The 19504-nt window shown below is 37.8% G+C and overlaps 1 protein-coding gene across 1 annotated transcript in view; it reads left to right on the top strand.

Moving 5' to 3' along the window:
• Window positions 1–19504, top strand: part of TMTC2 (transmembrane O-mannosyltransferase targeting cadherins 2) — a 392011-nt gene that overhangs the window by 300625 nt on the left and 71882 nt on the right. Inside the window, exon 9 of the mRNA XM_021689854.1 lies at window positions 4537–4618. Coding sequence (XP_021545529.1) covers window positions 4537–4618 — 82 coding nt within the window. The remainder of the gene's footprint in view (window positions 1–4536; window positions 4619–19504) is intronic.

Below are 19504 nucleotides of genomic sequence, written 5' to 3'. Positions count from 1 at the left end.
TTTATATATGAAGGGACTTAGTCTAGTATCTTAGAGTTCAAGTTGTATAATTAGCACGGAGGTAAGGACTCTTTTAAAAGTAATCATATCATCACAATTAAGAGAAAAAGGAAATTACTAGCAGTTGGAGCCATCACAGAAAGCTTTATAGAAAATTGAGGCTTCAGTTAAGGCTTGAAGCAAAAAATGCATATGAACAGGTGAAAAAATGAGCAACATTACAGACTGGAAGAAATAATTAAGGGAAGACATAGGAGCTACAGGTAAGGCAGATGAGGAAATTGGCCTGTTATAGTAGGGGAATTTATCCAGGAAGATTTGAGCTAGATTGTGGAAGATTTTGAAAATTAAATTGATTATTGAATAGAACGAGTGGAAGCTAGGAGCTATTAAAATATTTCTGAGCAAGAGCATAACCTAAAAACAGTTTCATTTAAGGAATATTAATCTGATGAAATGAGGTTTATTGAGTCAGGACATTTGAAATCTGCTGTGACCCTCTAGATGCGAAATGAGAGGGGCTTTTAGTTAAGGCAGGGGAAAGTGTTAAGAATGAGACGCATTTTATAGAAAAATTGTGAAGCTTAGTTTCTAGGGAACCTGGGTGGCTCAGTCCATTAAGCACCTGCCTTCAGCTCAGGTCATGATCCCAGGGTCCTGGGATCGAGTCCCGTATCGGGCTCCTTGCTCAGCGGGAAGCCTGCTTCTCCCTCTGCCTGCTGCTCCCCCTGCTTGTGTTCTCTCTCTCTCTCTCTCTCTCTGACAAATAAATAAAATCTTTAAAAAATTTTTAGTTTCTATCATGACATGAAATTTGGAAAATGATTTTTAGATTTTGGTAATTAGAAACCAAATAGTGGCATTGAAGATGGAGGGAAGGATTCTTTTGAAAAGATAGAAGGAAAAAAATATCAAAGAATGTCAGAGTTTTATATGATAGATCTGAAGCTAGTTATTTCCATATGATTTGTGATTTTTTTTTAGCAGTCCTCCAAAATTGGTATTAATTATATTTACTTTCCCAAATGAGGAAAAAGAGATTCAGATGTGTTCCTAAAGATACTCAAAGTCGCTCACACAGTTAAATAAGTAGAGTTAGCAAGATTCAAACACAGGCTTGTTGTCTCAGGGCCAGTTCTTTCAATGGGAATTGGAGAAATTTTTTGCCCACAGTACTCTGTAACTAATTCCCCTGCTTATTGGGTTATGTGTTCGTTATGTGCCTCTTGCAACTAGGACTCAAGGCCAAGCATGCTATGTTGTTCACAGTTCCATCCCCGTTACTTAGAGCTGTGCAAGGCGAACAGTAGGCCTTCAGTAAATAATTTTTAACCAACAAAAACCAAGGAACAAGCACATAAACAAGTCACAGAGATGGTGGTAGAAACTGAGCCTCCCAACTCACATTTCCCATATTTGTCACAGCTGACCACAGTCTCTTTTACTTGGTTTTCCGAACCACCACACATGTTCAGATGTCAACCAATATACAAAATGAGTAATGGTGCTTGATGCGAGGAGTTTGTACAACCTGTGGCTACTCCACAATGCTTCCTTGTAGGAAATGCTGACAAAATCTAAAAGCACCAAGAAAAACCTGCCGAGAAATGACTTTTTCTTCTCTACTTTCTTAACTGTCATCTTTCTAAAACAATAATAGTTGAAAGGATAAATTGGATTTAGCCTAGCATTAATCTCCCAGGCACCATATTTCTTCCTAAGACCCAGTAATATATGTGTGTGGTTGGTTTATGCATTTGGTTGACTCTTGATTTTATATACTCTTGTGAGGATTGTATTTTCCTCCTCATTATTTGGCACTTGACTAAATAAATAGTGATCAAAGCAGAAAGATGGGTTTTTGCATGATGGTTTGGTACTCCCTCCCTAGAAAGAATGTTCTGGCCTTCAATGTGTTTATTTTGCATCTAGGAGATGTTGGGACTCATTGCCTTTAATAACTTGGTCCACTGAGCAACCAGAGTCCTTTGAGATCTGGTGCATGTTTTTAATGCTACATACTATTGTTTTGCCAGTGGACTACACACAAGCATTTTATAACCCCATTTACTGTGACATTGGTAAATGAGCTAGTTTCTTCTCTATCCTGAAAAACTTAAAGTGGAAGAAGGTTCACAGACCCTTTGTATCTTTGTATATAACATTTGTACAGACTCTTTACAATGACAGCTTTCATTTTGCATCTTATCCTCTGCAAGTTCTTTGTACATCATTTTCTAATGATTTAAAGGCTGACCACATGTTTCTGAGACTGTGTATATAACAAAACGTATTCTTTGACATTCAGAATTCTGCATTCTATTGCATATTGTGTGTGTGTGTATGTGTGTGTGTGTAATAGTTAGCATTCATTAAAACTTAAAATATACCTAGGTACTATAATAACTACTTTTTACGTTTCTGCCTCAGATAATCTAATCTTATGAAATAGATTTGATATCTTCTTTTTAAAATTAATATACTTTATCTTTAGAGCAGTTTTAGGTTTATAAAAAAGAATTGAGGGGCGCCTGGGTGGCTTAATCAGTTGGGCATCTGACTCTTGATTTTGGCTTGGGTTGTGATCTCAGGGTCATGGGGTCAGGCTCTGCGAGCAGTGCAGGGTCTGCTTGGGATTATCTCTCCCCCCTCCCTCTGCCCTTCCCCCCCCTTGTGCTTCCCCCCAAATAAATAAATAAAATGTTTTTAAAAAATTGAGCTAAAATTTCCCATATACTCCCTTACCCTCCTACCACCCTACACAGTTTCCCTGTTATTATCAGCCTGCATTAGTGTTGTCTATGAGTTTTGACAAATATATAATGACATGTATCCACTATTACTGTATCCTACAGAATAGTTTCACTGCCCTAGAAATTCCCTGTGCTCCACCAATCTTCATTTTTATCATAGAGAACATTACATCTATGAGATGATATAATTTTCTATAAACATGGCTACGCCAATGGGGGAACTGTTCTGTCTGCCTAGAATCCATGATATGAACTTACACATTATACTGCCTGATTCACTACAGTTATTTAATTATTTTAAGTAATCCTAACTTTGTAAGATTCTTGCTAAGTCTTATTAACTTCATGAAAGTATGGTATGTGTGGGGAGCATTGTGCCCGTACTTTCCTTTTTTTCCCTCTGAAGTTAAAATGTTATGAGAAGTATGGCAGGCAATTAAAATTTTAATTATTGGGTATTTAGCGAGACTTGTGAGTGAAAGAGAAGTTACTGACTGGTGTAGTATTAGTAAAATGAAAGAAGAAATGAAGATGTCGGTTGTCTGCTGTCTGCTATAGACGGTGGAAGCTGTATGTAGGCTGGGTCCTACTGGGGAGAGTAATGGCGAATAAAGGATGTAGCGACAGTGAATTTTTTAAATGAGTGAATGAACAATAAGGAAGGGGTAGATGGAGAAATGAGTTGAAGTTGAATGGTGGGATGTAGAATATTAGGTTAATTACACACCTCTACCTTTGCAAGATTTATCTCTGTAACAGTGTTTAAAAAATATATCTGAAGAAAGAGAAAAACATTGCTTGAGGTTCCCATGGTAGAGAGAGTATAAATTAGAAGGAACAAGGAGATAAGATGAGTTCTCTTTACTCTAGACCATGACTTCTGGACAGGTCCACCACCCGGTGCCTCGCTGCCACTCAGACAACATAACTCTTCTTTCCAGCCTCGTAAGGCAAGACAGACTTGCCCCAGGAAGGTTCTTCTTGGGGCTCTTCTCCTACCTCAAGCCAACCCTTTGTGTTACTCTGTAGGCAATTTTAGTTCAGAAGCTGTAACACAGTAAAGAACATAGTTTTAGGATCTGCCAGGACTCATGTTGTTTCATGAAAAGTCAATCAATTGCCTACAAGCCTTTTCCCCTACTTTTTGCTTATTTTCTTCTGGTGATGATGGTAATGTTTACTTAAAATAGTAGCTAGGAAGAAGCGCTAACTTTAGATTAAATCCTGGTTTAGGAGTATTTTAGTCCCTAATGGCATCAACAAAGATAAACAGTAGTTGCGTTTGAGATTCAACAAACTTTGACCTAGTTTCTTCATACGTAAAGTGAGCCATTAGGACAAAATCATCTTAAAAGCCAAAATGCTCCAAATTCTTTACCAAGGAAGAAGAAATGAAGAGGAAACAAATGGAAGGGAGAAAATAAAATAGAAAATGAAAATGATGTTTTCCACCATTCCTTAAAACTATCTCATCCTTTTGGTTTTCGTGAAACCTTTTTTTTCACTTTTTTTCTCTTGCCTTCCTGGCCTCTTCTCTGATCTCTTTGATGAACTCACTCTCACTGTCTTTTCTTCTAATCTTGGTGTTTCCCAGGATTCTAACTTCAGTCTTGTCTCTCAGCATACTCTCCTTGGTCATCCTTGTTTAGATAAAAACAAAACACTTTTTTGTGTGTGTGATGATTGCTAAGTAGACATCAGTCTACTTACTTCATTTGGGCCCAGGAGGTAAAGAACCCTTCATGATCTACTGCTGAATCATCCATTTTCTCTGTTTTTCAAGGGTCGTAAGAGTGAGGCTGAAAAGTTCTTCTTGAAGGCTATTGAGCTGGATCCCACCAAAGGAAACTGTTACATGCATTATGGTGAGTGGTTGATAGTTTTTTCCACGTCCCCCACATTTACTGTTAATGTTGATATGAGATTTAGGATTTGCTGGCAAAGAGCATTTTGAGAGGGCATGGACTTCATTGTTGCAGATTTCGCCCCATGCTGTAGTCTTAGCTTCTCATTCAAAGCAACCATGGTATCAAGGTCTATGCATTATAGTTTCCATTAGTAATTTTCGTAGGACTTCAGTGGGGAGAGCCATTTTCGGGGTTGTTTCTTTCAAGTCCATTTATTGATGTAAATAAGGTCTCATCAGGAAAGCATCCTGCTCCTTGCCTGATGCCTGGTATGGAACCAGAATATTAGCTCTCTTATATTTGTAAATAATAATATATTGTTCATTGACCATACAATTTTGAAGTTTTGGAGGTTTACATTTTGACTACAGAATCTTGCTTTCTGGAAAATAGAAATGTTCCCAGGCCACTAGATACCTGAGATTGGGGTCAAGGATAAACCATAAATGGTGTAAAAGATGTATTTCTCATTCAGTTTAGCCTTGGCCTTAATCAGTCCAGAATGAACTTATATAACAACTCTGTGTCACATTCCACTCTGTCATTAGTAGTGAGTCATGGTGTTAAGTGAGGTGAAGTATATAGCTGGTTTGGTGTTGGGTAAGATGTACTTATTTCTACCAGATTTGTAGTTGGCATGGCTTTCAAGGAACCAAAAAGCATTTAATTTTCCTGATCCTCTGGGGGGGGAAAAATGATGTTTTGACCACTCTTGGCTTTGATGTGTTATTATCACATAGTAAACTGAAAGATGGATGGGGTTAAATCTTGAAGAAATAAAACTAATATCCTTCTTTTTTTAATTTAATTTTATTTTTTAAATTTTTTAAAATTATTATGTTATGTTAATCACCGTACATTACATCATTAGTTTTTGATGTAGTGTTCCATGATTCATTGTTTGCGTATAACCACCCAGTGCTCCATGCAGAATGTGCCCTCTTTAATACCCATCACCAGGCTAACCCATCCCCCCACTCCCCTCCCCTCTAGAACCCTCAGTTTGTTTTTCAGACTCCACTAATATCCTTCTTAAAGTTAAGTCTGTCTTACATTTTACAACTGGTAAAACAAAATTCAGTGACAGGCTGTGAGTGTGAAAAAATGGAAAAAGTAAAATGGAGGATACACTTTATCAACCACAAGTCCATTTGTTTGTTTACATTTTGCATAAATGTTTATAAATCTCAGGTCTTGATGCTTTATCTTTCCAGCATAACGCAGCCTATAATTTCACACTGGCTATTGCATAAGTAGTCCGGATTTTTTTCACAAATGCAGTGTTATTGCCTGTTAAGTTGGCAGTCAACTAATTTAAGTTTGCTACAGAATTTATTTTATTTTTACAGGATTTCTCATATGAAGTATTTTAAATTAGATTTTCTCATGCATACTATTTTGGGCACCCCTACTGTGCATTAAAGTAGGTCCATGATTATTTTCCCTGAGTGCTAAAGAACCTCTTCTTCTTATCACATCTTTTGAAGTAGAATTTTTTTTCCCTGTTTGCCTTCTACATTTCCTTTACCTCAAACTAATTTTACTTAATACATCTTCTAATCTTGTTCCCATAATTTTATTATATGCTTTATGTTTTTCGCAGTCGATTCCTTTACATTTCATTGTTGCTTCATTTGCATTGTGATGGGAAAAAAAGCACTGTTGTGTTCATTTTAAGAGTTTGTCTCATTATTCTGCCTTGTCTATCTTTACCACTTCTATTGTTTTATTATTTTTTTATATGACATCCTCCTCCCAATTTTTTTTTCCAGTGTTGGTGGTAGAGAGAAATTTTGGGGTTTAGTTTTAACAGAAAGTGCAACAAATCCTTTATTGTATAGGTTATTTGATAATAGTGGTAATATACATTCTGTAACTGTATGTGTAAAAACAGATTCTTCTTAGCACTCCTGGATTATTTTAAAGTTTTCAGCACACAGACACTATTAAAAGTACATGTATTTTCAATGGGAGGAATGACTACATAATTCCCTATAATTTTATGAAATAGTTTCAATACTTTTTCTCACTCTGGAATGGAAAATAAAAAAGATTCAAGATGAAGCATCAGGAAGTAGTAGGTAAGACAAAATAATCTACAAATGGACAGGAAGCCCATGACTGAGTGCTTGATATTCCTGTCTAACTGTGCTCATGTTATAAAAAATGTACCTTTAATTTGGGGGAAATCTACTTCCAGTGACTGAATTTTAGAACTGGAAAGTTCTTTTAAATGGTCTGATATAATCCTGTTTGTACTTATAAACAAATAAGTACAAGTACAAATAAGTTGACTGAAGCCTAGAGAAATGAAATTGGCTTGTCCAAGTTAGCTCTGTCAAATAAATAAATAAAATCTTTAAAAAAAAAAGAGGTAACTAACCTTTGGGTCCCTTGAGAACTGCCATTGACTTTCCTTCTCTAATGTATGTTCCATCTCTCCCACAACATGGGGAGATACCCAAGCAGATATGCAGGTAGGTAAGTAGGTAGATACTTTTGATTAGTACGTGCTTCTATGCAGTTGTAGAATGTCAAATGCGTATAATCATAACTCAGCTTAAAAAAGTTTAGGGAAGGATTTTTATTTCATTTTAATGTGTATACAATGTGTCTGATGGTGCAAGGTACTGTTCTGTCTTCAGAAAGTGAGTAGGGCTATGTACGAAATAAATAGGGTGATGTCATTTTAAAAAGGTGATGTGGTGGGAAGTGGGGTGCTTCTTGACAGCAAGTAGCAAGGAGAACATTTGTGAAGAGGTGATATTTGAAATCTGTAAGTGTGAACCAGCTATTTGAAGAGTCAGGTAAGAGCATTTCAGATAGAAAAGATGAAGTTCAGAGGCCGAAAGCAAGAGCAAGCTTGTGTTCACAGCAGAGGAGGAAGGTAAATGTGACTGGATTATATTGAACCAGATGGGAAAGTGGGAGGAGATGAGACTGGAGAGAAAGCAGAGCAGAGCTCCTGGGGTTTTATCGACCAAGCTAAGGAGTTTGCATTTTCTTCCTAGGGCAAAGGAAGGGACCGTGTGGAGAAGACAGGATTAGGGAAAGGTCTAGGGGAACTCTTGCTATGTTTTAGTCAAGAGAAGATAGTTTAGATTTAGTTGTGGGAATGTAAATTTTTATATTGAAAGTATACACTTACCTTCTTTAGAAAATTCTAAGATAAGTGAGAATGGAGAGAACCTGATTTCCATTTTTGCACCATCAATATCTAGCATATTGTCCTACTCATGGTATTGTGCAATAAATATTGGTTGAGCTCAGTTAGAGATGTTCTCCATTTTAGAATTGAATGTAGGTTCCAAAACAGACCAAAAGGTTGTTCCATTAGCATTTTTATTACTTCTTGTCCAAGAAGATACGTAATATGATTCCTATCAGCTCTCCATCATCTTACTAGTTATGGATATTCTTAGGATATTTATACCCACAATTGAATGAGTAATAATACTTCCTCAGCTTAAAAACAAATGTTGAAATAAAATATACATGTTGTTTTGTGTCTTTTTTTTCCCCAATACTTTTGCAAGTGCCCATGAAAATGCCAGCGTGGGTGAGTTTTGTTCTATTGGAAATTCACTCTCCTGGATGTTGATGTGCTTTTGATTTGCTTGTTAATAATACACAAGACTTCGAAAATACCATCCATTTGGGACTAGACAGAGGGAATTACAGAATTTATATTGACTGCAATGACTATTAGAAGGCAGTGTTTAAAAGCACTCTCATTTGGGACGTCTGGGTGGCTCAGTCGGTTAAGCATCTGCCTTCAGCTCAGGTCATGATCCCAGGGTCCTGGGATCGAGTCCTACATAGGGCTCCCAGCTCAGCAGGGAGACTGCTTCTCCCTCTGCTGCTCCCCCTGCTCGTATGCTCGCTCCCGCAAGCTTTCTCTCTCTCTGACAAATAAATAAATAAAATCTTAAAAAAAAAAAGTACTCTCAGTTACTTGTATTTTTAATCCACTAGTTTTTTTTTTTTTTTTTTTTTTTTTTGAGGAAGGGATGTGTGCAAGATTGTCTTTTTTCTTCAGGTTGGCTTGCAACAAAGAAAGCTAAATAAAACTGGTTCAGTAAATTTGTTAAATGTAGGGCTTTCTGGTACCTATAATCTCTGGGATTAAGATTCCTTATCTGTAAAGTGTGAAAGAGTTGATATGGACTTTCAAAATGTTTTTGTATATTAAGATTTCATGTTGTTGCTAATATATACTCAGTTTCTCACTGATCTTGCATCAAAAATTTTAAAGAATGTGTAGAAAACAGGTTTCAGACTATAGTATCAGTAATAGTATAATGTCACATTCGTATGTCATCAAGCTTCCAGTGTATCTCATGTCCTTATGGAACAAATCATGTGAAGTCTTTATGGAATTTAGTTTATAAATGTTGAAGATGAGAATTTGGTGGCTTGATGTGTCATGTGGGCCTGTAATTCAGGGGATTCTCCATGGTTTTCCCAATGGCTCCAGTGGAAAGCTTCTGCCAAAAGAATAAAAGTCAAGACAGGAAGTCTCTCTTTCTCTCTCTCTCTTTTTTTTTTTTTTAAGAATTAGTAGGAAAACCTTTTTTTTTTTAAAGATTTTATTTATTTATTTGACAGAGAGAGAGAGCGAGCGAGAGCAGGAGCACAAGCAGGGGGAGTGGGAAAGGGAGAAGCAGGCTTCCCGCGGAGCAGGGAGCCCGATGCGGGGCTCAATCCCAGGATCCTGGGATCATGACCTGAGCCGAAGGCAGACGCTTAACGACTGAGCCACCCAGGCGCCCCAGTAGGAAAACCATTTTGTCAGAGTATATTATAATTTTTTCTTTATGTACATAGTAGTAAATTTTATGTAGATTGAAACAACTTAAGTCAATATGCATTTGTTATGAGACATGTACTATGTATAAATCTGGGTGGATGGGAATTCATTAGTTATAAGGACAAAAGCATAAAAAGTGAAAAGGAAGCAGATTGTGATAAATGCTTTTGAGAAGTATACTTTTATGTAGACCTTGGATGGTTTCTTCTTTTCCTATCAGCCTCTAACTGTATGTTTTTAAGAGTTACGCCTTTAGCCTCATTTTCTTTATTACAGTTACACTCTCTGGGTGAAGTTGTTCATTCCAGGGGTTCAGCTGTATAGTGATGAGTCCTTAACTTCTTTGTCCAACTCAGTATTTATCAAGCTAGATGTAGGGAGACAACAGGGAACAAGACAGGCTGCAGTGGAGCTTCCAAACTGGTGAGGGAGGCCCATGTTGTAAAAATGATCATTTAATTTTAGTTACAATTGATTTTATAAAGGAGTATAATGAAGGGGCCTTGATTTGGGGGGCTGGGGTGCAGGAGAACTATGCCTGATGAACTTACACATAAATTGTATTTGAGTGAATAGTAGGAGTTCACCAGAAAAAATTATAGATACGAGGGGATACATTGGAGAACAATAAAGCAGAGAAAGTGCTTGATGCAGAAGGCACACATATGTCTGGAGGATCGTTCAAGGGCAGAACTAGGACCATAGCTAGAAACTCTGAGAAGATACATTCTGGTTCCATAGGAGGAACATAACAATTTATGAGAACTGCCAGCTTATGAAATGAATGCCCATTGAAGATTTTTCAACTGTGGGTTTATAAGGATGCTTGAAAGAATTCAAGCACTGGGAATGGAAGAGGACTGATCCAGACAACCATGAAATCATTTCTAATGTAAAGGAGCAGTCATTTTGTCCTTCTTCCTCTTGAACCCACAGAGAAGTGTAGAATTTTTAAAATTGTAATTACCTGGATTATTATTTGGATCAATTTTAATTGATTAATAATATCAATTTTAGAAATCTGAAAATGTGTTACTACATTTATCCTGATCTTTCTCGATCATTATGTAACTCCTGTGAAGTAGGAATAGATCTCAACTCCATTTGACTGAAATAATGGAAGTTCAGAATTTCCAGGTGATTCTTTGGATTAGAAATTTTCAACATACATAGTAGGAAAAGAACTTGAAAAGTCCAGCTCCTTCAACTTCTAAGTCCAGGACTTCTTATTATTAATATTATAGTCTGCTTGTCTGCAGGATGCTCTTAAATTTCATTTTAAAAAGTAGGTCTTGGGGTGCCTGGGTGGCACAGTTGGTTAAGCATCCAACTGTTGGTTTCAGCTCAGGTCCTGATCTCAGGGCCGTGAGATCAAGCCCTGCATCAGGCCCCACACTCAGCAGAGTCTGCTTGAGATTCTTTTTCCCTTTCCCTCTGCCCCTCCCGCTCATGCTCTCTCTCTCAAATAAATAGTAAAATAACTCTTAAAAAAAAAAAATAAAGTAGGTCCGGGAGGAAATTGTTAAAATGTTATATTCGATATTTCGTCAGTGAACACTGAAAGGGGAAGTTAAAAATATGTGATAGGTCGAATTGGTAAGAGGTCTATAGTTATTTTTTTATTATAATTAAAGCTAGTCAGAAGATGGCAATGATCTGGGGTTGATTGTGTTGTAACATTTTATTTTAATCACTTCATGAACTCCAAGAGTAATTTAAAAAATTAAATAATGAACTAAATAATGGTATTTCCTTGATTTAAAATGAAAATACATTTTTGGTTTTTGGTTTTTGCAAAATTTCATTGAGATGTTTAATGCTTCAGACCAAAATATTTTATTAAAATATCAGTATTTGTGTCCCTTTATTGCTCCAAAGACAGCACAGTTGACAGATGTATAATTAGAACATGATATTTCTTTTTTTTTCCTTAAGATTTTATTTATTTATTTGACAGAGACACAGCGAGAGAGGAAACACAAGCAGGGGGAGTGGGAGAGGGAGAAGCAGGCTTCCTGCCGAGCAGGGAGCCCGATGTGGGGCTCAATCCCAGGACCCTGGGATCATGACCTGAGCTGAAGGCAGCCGCTTAACCGACTGAGCCACCCGGGCACCCCGAGAACATGATATTTCTAAATGTCATTCCAAACTATTTCATTTCTTACCTATGATTTTTTATTTTTAAATTTGCTGTTATTACAATGTGTCTAATAGGTTAATATTTAATCTTTTTAATCTTCACACCTGTGTGTATTTTATGTGAGATATTTTTGCAAGCCTTTTAGAATTAAAACTTTATCGTGACTAGAAAGGGAAAACCAGGAAAGGGATTCTTTAAGCTTATAAGCAAAGAATAAAGGAAAAATTAAAGGATTAATGTATTTCCAAAAGAAATACAGTTAAAAGACAAACAGTTAAGTGATAGGAAATAATTTCTATTAAATCACAAGATAAAACATGTCTACTTAAGACATGAGAAGTTGTAAAACTACAAGGAAAACAGAATATAAAGACCAAGGGATATGAACAAATAATTCCCTAAAGAGGAAGTATAACAGATTTTAAAAGATAGGTAAATATAGAATTTCATTAGAAATAAAGAAATTCACTTTCAAATAAAAATATATGCCCTTAAGTTACTCTAGCATTTATTCTCAATAATTCTCATTAAAATATATGTTAAGAAAATATTTTTTCTATGTTTAAGATTATCAACAAAAGGTAATAATTGGAGCACAGCAGTGCTATTTGTTAGAGTCAAAAATGGAAAAGCATCTAAATGCTTGAAAAAGGGAAATGATTAAATAATTTAGTGTTATTTCCATTTGATGAAATATTTAACATCCTAATAACAGAGACAATTGCCTATGTTATTATACAGGAAGAATGATTAAATTTTACAAAATAACTACATCATTAGAAATGCAAAGCAAGGGCGCCTTGGTGGCTCAGTCAGTTAAGCGTCCAACTCGTGATTTGGGTTCAGGTCATGATCTCAGGGTTGTGAGATTAAGCCCCATGTCAGGCTCTGTTCTGGGCGTGGACCTGCTTGGGATTCTCTCTCCCTCTGCCCCTCCCCACTCCATGCACACACTGTCTCGAGAGGGGGGAAAAAAAAAAAAGAAAACCAAACAAGCTATGTTAATAATAGATGTTTTAGCTTTTTGGACTCTTGCAGGCTTTTGGGGGGGCGGGGATGGGCAACAGGCTTAATTTCTATTTTATATTTTCCTTAATGAGTACATTAGGAAGGAATATATACTTGATAAAATGTGAAAGAATAATTGTCTTAAAATATTTTCAGATAGTTTGTAGGAAAGATATCAGGAAAATTATAGTAAACAAGTAATTATCCAAAAATTATTTAACTGAACTCAACATGTAAAATTTAAGATGTGAAAATTAGAAAGGGATAAAAAGAGAAAGGCATCTTGCCTGAATTCTCTATTAAATACCATATTTCCATGATGAATTCATCAAATATAACAATAACACAAGCATTTACTTAGGACTTTTGTGTCCTGAGAAATTCTCATGGAATTTTCATTTAAATCCCCACAAAAGCCAAGTGAGGAGGTTACCTGACTGTCTCTATTTTACGGATGAGGAAAGCGAAGTCATCAGGCTGTAAGGTAAATTCCGCAAGGTTTCAGGGCCAGTTAATAGGAGAGGCAGCATTTGAACCAAGGCATTCCGGACTCTTACACTGTACCATCTCTTAATTAGTATAAGAGATTAATAGAGATATTTTCCATCCATATTTGCTCTATTGGTAGGTTTATTGATATATAAAATATGTATCAAATACACTGAAAGTTGGGAATCACTCCCCCCCTCCCCTTTTTTTATTACCATCACCTTAGGTGTTAGGATTTCAACATATGGATTTGGGGAGGGCACGAACATTCAGACCATAGCACCTACCATATTTTATCATAACTCTTAAAAAAATACTATTAATACTATTATTATAAAATACATGATGATTATGTTTCACAATATTAGATGATTAAATCAATTGAAGTAATATGGTATGACCTGACTCCAGTGTTTTTAGAATTTACATGAAGAAATGTGTTTGGTGTCATGCTGGGCACGTCTGTGCTCATTAATGCTAGTGCTATTATTGAAGCTCAGTGTTCAACAATTATGTCTCTGCACCAATACTGGGTATTTTTGTGTATCTTTTGTTGTTTCAGTAACCCAACACTGTGCAGAAATAATATTGTCCCTATTTTACAGACAAGGTATCAAGAGTGTACGTGACAATATTGAAGGCCCAGCAAGTTGGCAGGGGAAGGATTTGAACCTCCTTGGACTCTTAAGCCTGTGATATGTTTATGGTGCTTTTTGCCTTGTGCTTATGGTTTGCCTTGTGCTTTTAAAGCACCTGGTGGGTCCCCAATGGTGGCAAAGCCCCAGAATGCTGAGGTTTTGGAGGACTGCTGGTGGAGAAACCCATGGAGCTCTCAAAATCATGTACTTAGAAGCATCAGGAAGGAAGGGCAGCTTGAGGTCATCAAGACGCAAGATGCGGAGAGAGCCTGAAAGGTACAGAGGCAGAGAAGGAGCTCATGTAAAGAGGAGTGAAAAGAAAAATGAGAAGATAGAGCACCAGACCTCACCCCACCCAGCGTACTGACATTTTCTCATTTACTCTTTCCGATAACACAGCCAGGTTATCCCCGTTTGCAAAGTGAAGAAACTGTGGCTCCAGTGACCCTTGCTCTGGAGATTCCTACACTGCATACAGTGCCCCCCACGAAGAAAACGGCCCATCAGTATTTTTACAATAAAAGAATGACTAGAGAAGCATTTACTAACCTTTAGTTAGTTTTGCCCTTTCCTTTTCTCATCTCTGCTTCCAGTTTTTGCATGGGAATAGAGTCCACTTTGTTTTAAACATGTAACTACATGATGCAGTTAAGTACTGTCTTAGTTCATTTGGGCTGCTGCAACAACATAACATATATGGGTGGTTTAGGAACAACAGAAATTTACTTCTTACAGTTCTGGAGGCTGCAAGCCCAAGATCATGGTGCGGGCAGATTGAGCATCTGGTGAGGCCTACTTCCCCATTGATGGTCTTCTCACTGCTCCCTCACATGGTGGCAGGGGCAAGGTAGCTCTCAGGGCTCCTTTTATCGGGACACTAATCCTATTCATGAAGGCCCCTGATTTCAAAACATGAACTGGGGGTGGGGGAGGGGGAGAAGCACATTCAGACTATAGCAACAATTTACATATATGCGTTCTTTTGAATCTGTCTTTGTATGGGATACCAGAAGTCACAAAGACAAGATGGTAAGAATTGAGTTAAACTTCAGATTAGGGAGTAGAGAGTGCAGTGGATTTTGGAATGCAGCTCTCCCAGCCCCTCTGTTGATTACTCCTTGAGCATGGTCTACCTTTTGCTAGCCTCTTGTTCCTCAGTGTCTTTATCTGGAGATGATTGCAACTGCTTCAGGTTGTGAGGATTCGTTTACAATTTTATAAAATAACTAGCATGTCATATATGCTCAATAACTTGTAACAATGGTCATTTATTATTTTTAAAATATAATAGAACCCATAATAATATCTTAGAGAATGAACGAATCATATAGAAAATTTTTTCAATAAGGTATATGAAAAAGCGACAGAAATTAGGGGAAGAGGAGACAATAAAACTCTAGATATTAAGAAAAAGGAATCGGTATCCATCAACATGCAGACAGAAAGAGAACGGAAAAAGAATAATTGCTTGCAAGAAGAAGAATGAATATTGTAAGTAACAAGTAATTGGGAACAGAGAGAGAGAGGGAGAGAGAGAGGGAAAGCAAGGAAGGCAGAGAGGGAAAAAAAGAGATACTGTTTTTCCAGTCTTAGCTATTTGTATTTAGCAATTGAGTGCACTTTGAGATTCTTGTTTATGTTCTGCCTTCCACTTAATTGAAAACAATTGTTCCCGAAGTTTTCTACCCTGTCATTAACTCTTCTGTGCCTCAGTGACACATCTGTAAATTAATACCTCAGAAGAGCCCATTGAGATGGTGTTGGAGGGCAAGGAGAAGACCCAGAGCTCTTCTGAGGAAGAGGAAGAGGATGTGAGCATTTAGCCACATCCTCTCTGCATTCTCATTATCACCCCAAGTTAGTCCCAGAGGCACACTCCCTTCCTTACTGACTTCCCCTGTGTTTGAGCCTCATGTCTACCTCATCCCTTTCCTTACAATGCCCTTGTCTAGGAATGACACTACTCATCTCTGTATCTTTGATTAGGTCCTATCCTCAACCGGTTATGTCTTCCCCTTCATCTTTAGGTGGTAAAACTCCTCAGATTGTTTGAAACCTAGCATGGACTTGTTTTCTTTATACAGTGCACTTGATCTCTATTAAATCTCTATATTACTTACACCTATAGTGGGTTGTGCTGTTCCTCCCTCCCTCCCCCTCCCCCTACTCTTTCTTTCCCTAATGTCTTCTCTTTACTTCCTCTCCAGTCCCCCTCTTGTCCTCCTTGCCTCCCTCTACTTCCCACTCTCCATGTGACAGTCTTCATAACTCTCTCAGTGGTTTTCTGGCATCTCCTAACCCTTTTCGAAAGAGTCAGGGGAGAAATAAATGCAATAAAGCATCCCTAGCCTTCCTGACCTCCTTTCTGCTTGAGCACAGAGCCCTGGCCTGCTGCTGTTCCTCTAATCTCCTTTGCGGTAGGCATCTTCCTTGCCACATGTCCAATTCAGGGCAAATTTTTGGTCTCATGTTCACAGAGGGACAGATCTGGGTCCTCCCAACCTCAAAGTGAGCAATCTGGATTGCTCTCCTGGGCATCCTTTTCTTGTTCATTTGGCCCACCTGTTTTCTTGGCCAGTAACTACCGCACATTTATCACATTGGGTTTGTCTCAATAAACCAAAGCTGTTATTCAATCAAGCTGCCAAGAGCACAAAAACACAAAGCAACAAAAATAATAGAAGGGAAGGGAAGAGAGATTGGTTGTATGTATTTTTTTTTAAAGATTTATTTATTTATTTGAGAGAGAGAAAGCACGCGTGAGAGCAGGGGGAGGGACAGAGGGAGAAGGAGAGAGATAATCTCATGCAGAGCCTGACCAGGGCTCAATCTCATGACCCTGAGATCATGACCTGAGCTGAAATCAAGAGTCAAATGCTTAACTGTTTAACCGACTGAGCCACTCAGGTGCCGTGAGAGAGATTGGTTTTAACGAGTAAGAGCAGGGGCGCCTGGCAGGCTCAGTTGGTAGAGCATGTGACTCTTGATCTCAAGGTCATGAGTTCACATCTCATGATGGGTGTAGAGATTACTTTAAAAAAGAAAAAAAGCGAAGGTGCACCTGGGTGGCTCAGTTGGTTAAGCATCTGCCTTCAGCTCAGGTTATAATCCCAGAGTCCTGGGATCAAGCCCCCTCATCGGGCTCCCTGCTCAACATGGAGCCTCCCTTGTGCTCTCTCTTGCTCTCTCTCACCCTCTCTCTCTCTCTATCTCAAATAAATAAATAAAATCTTAAAAAGGAGTAAGAACATACCTAAAAATGCAAGGGATTCCCAGAAAGACATTCAGCAAGCCTCCCTTCAGAGAAGCAAAAGAGATGATTCCCCTCCATATTTTTAATCCTCCCAGGCCTAATTAGCATACATTAACAACCTCTGTTTAGCAGCATCTCCTTTAGACAGGTAGTCGAAATCCTGAGCATTGCATTATCCCCTACTCTGTCTCATCAGGAGTATATTACTCACCTTCCTTAGTAGAAACACTCCAAAAAGGGCTTGCTTCAGTTCTGCCTTACCCACCTGTCTTGTTAACATTAGATGTCACCAAAATCAGCCCAAATATTTCCACCATCTTCCAGGCTTTTTTCCCGCTCCAATCATCTGAATCTTTGAAAAAGTTTAGACAAGTGCTTCTGGCTATTCTTTTTCATGACCTGGCTGCTGATTTTATGAGCAGAGCCACTGTGTGAAAATTCAAGTGGTACCCTTACTTGTGCCCTTTACTCTATGTATATTCAATTTTAATTATAAGTTGAACAAAACCAAATATTTACCTCCATCCAGATATGATGCACTTAGCCTGTGAGACCTTGCGTCTCCTCAAACTTATATCCGTTTTGTGGTTAAACTCTCTCCATAATCTCCTCTTTCCTCTACTAAGTTCAAACTGTTTCAAGGATAAGTGTTGCACTTATCTTCCCCGTCCTCCACTGCAAGTATCACTACATCTTACGTGTATTTGGCACAATATACATTTCTTGGGTTGGATATGTTAATCTATAGTTTCTTCTTTTTCCCAGACTATTGAATTTATTCCAAAGTACAATGGGATATAATAGATTTTAGCCAAATTGCACAGTTTGGACTGTTCTGGAATTAAGGTATCTTTGAAGGCATGATTGATGTCTGGATTATTTGTCATATTCCAAGGGAAATTCAGAGATCTAAAACCAGGGCTGCCATGTTGCCTATATTCCAGAGGCACTGTTCATAGAGACCTCACGGTGAGTGGCAACCTTGGAAATTTTGCAATACTCAGCATGTTGTGGCCATTTACTGCAGCCCTGCCTAAAATCACTCTAAGGTGAGAGGATATGAATAGGAAAGTGCCTGGTGACGACCTCTGCTGGCTAGATTCTAGCTTGCTCCTGCAGATGAAGAAAGTGCTTCTGCACATGGGGATATAGGTAATTCAGTCCTATTACTAAATGTGTAGTTATTAAATCCCCACAGTGTGCCAAGAAGTAAGAGAGTGAGCCACTGTGGTATCCGGAGGAAGAGCACTCCCGGTGGAGGGAATGGCAAATAAACACTGAAGCAGGAGTCTTTGTTTCTCCAGTGTATTAGACAGCAGCGAGAGGCATTGAATAAGTGACCCAGAGGGAGAGTAGTAGGAGACAAAGGCGATGAGGTCAGAGAATAGGGTAAGAGGTTGGGGGAGGAACTCCCTGCTGACTCTGTCAGGCTGTGTAGTCCAGTATAAGGACATTCACTTACCCTAAGTCAGCTGTAGAATGATGGGCACTGACTCCCACTATTAATAAGGATCATTCTGACTGCTATGTTGAGAATTCTCTGTAGGGTCAAGGGCAGAAGTATGGAGACTGGTTAAGAGGTTATTGCTGCAATCCAGAGTGACGTGATGGCGTGAGACAAGGTAGTGGTAGGAGTCAGACAATTCTAGATCTATTTAGATGGTCTGATGTCTTCTGCCAAGGGGAACTATTTTAGTGCAAATATTAAGTTCTAGCTGTTATTTTATAAATAAGATTTTCATTTGTCTTTGAACATTTTTTAAAGCTATCTATGAGTGATTTTTCCCAAAGAGAATCGTATCATCATGACACCTATTACAGATTGTTTTAGCTCCTTGATTTAATTTCATTGATCAGAATAGTGAATTTTTCATATATTTTAGTAAGAAATGCCAATGCCAACTAATCTGGGGAGTTTATGTGCAAAACTTTTACAAAGCAGTATTTGAGCCTAGGCTTAAGGCCAGCTTACACTGTTACGGATTTCTTTCTTTCAGGCAGTTTTTTTAAAGCCAGAAATTAATGAAGGATTGATCTTCGCCAGCTTGTCATATTGAAATGTTGATAAAAATCCACCAAATATTTTAAACAGTTCATTTAGAGAATTGTCCCGAGAAGAAATGGTATAACTGTAATACAAAAGCTCCTGAGTCTAGAACTGTCAACTGGTTTTTCCCTCTTCCTTTTTTAGCCTATAGGGAGACCTAACACTCTTTGAATCTGGACCTCTAGAGAATGCTTTCCCTTTAAATATCCTTTTCTGTGTTTCTCCACTCACAATCCTTTTTTTTTCTTTGTAATTTCTCATCTTGTTTTTGCCTTTGTTCTCCCTTTGATGGAAGACAATTAAGTAAGATGATGATAATTAACTCGGGTAAGACAAATTATAAACCAAACAATGATAAAGTGTGGTAGCATAATATATACATGAAAACAAAATATATTTTACTTAAGATTTTCATGGTTTCTTTATTTGAAATTCTGCTCAATTATCAAACACAAAGAA

This window comes from Neomonachus schauinslandi, chromosome 5 (assembly GCF_002201575.2).
Source record: "Neomonachus schauinslandi chromosome 5, ASM220157v2, whole genome shotgun sequence".
NCBI classification, from domain to species: domain Eukaryota; kingdom Metazoa; phylum Chordata; class Mammalia; order Carnivora; family Phocidae; genus Neomonachus; species Neomonachus schauinslandi.
The sequence above is the reverse complement of the archived record's forward strand: the minus strand, read 5'-3'. Positions and strand labels throughout refer to the sequence as shown.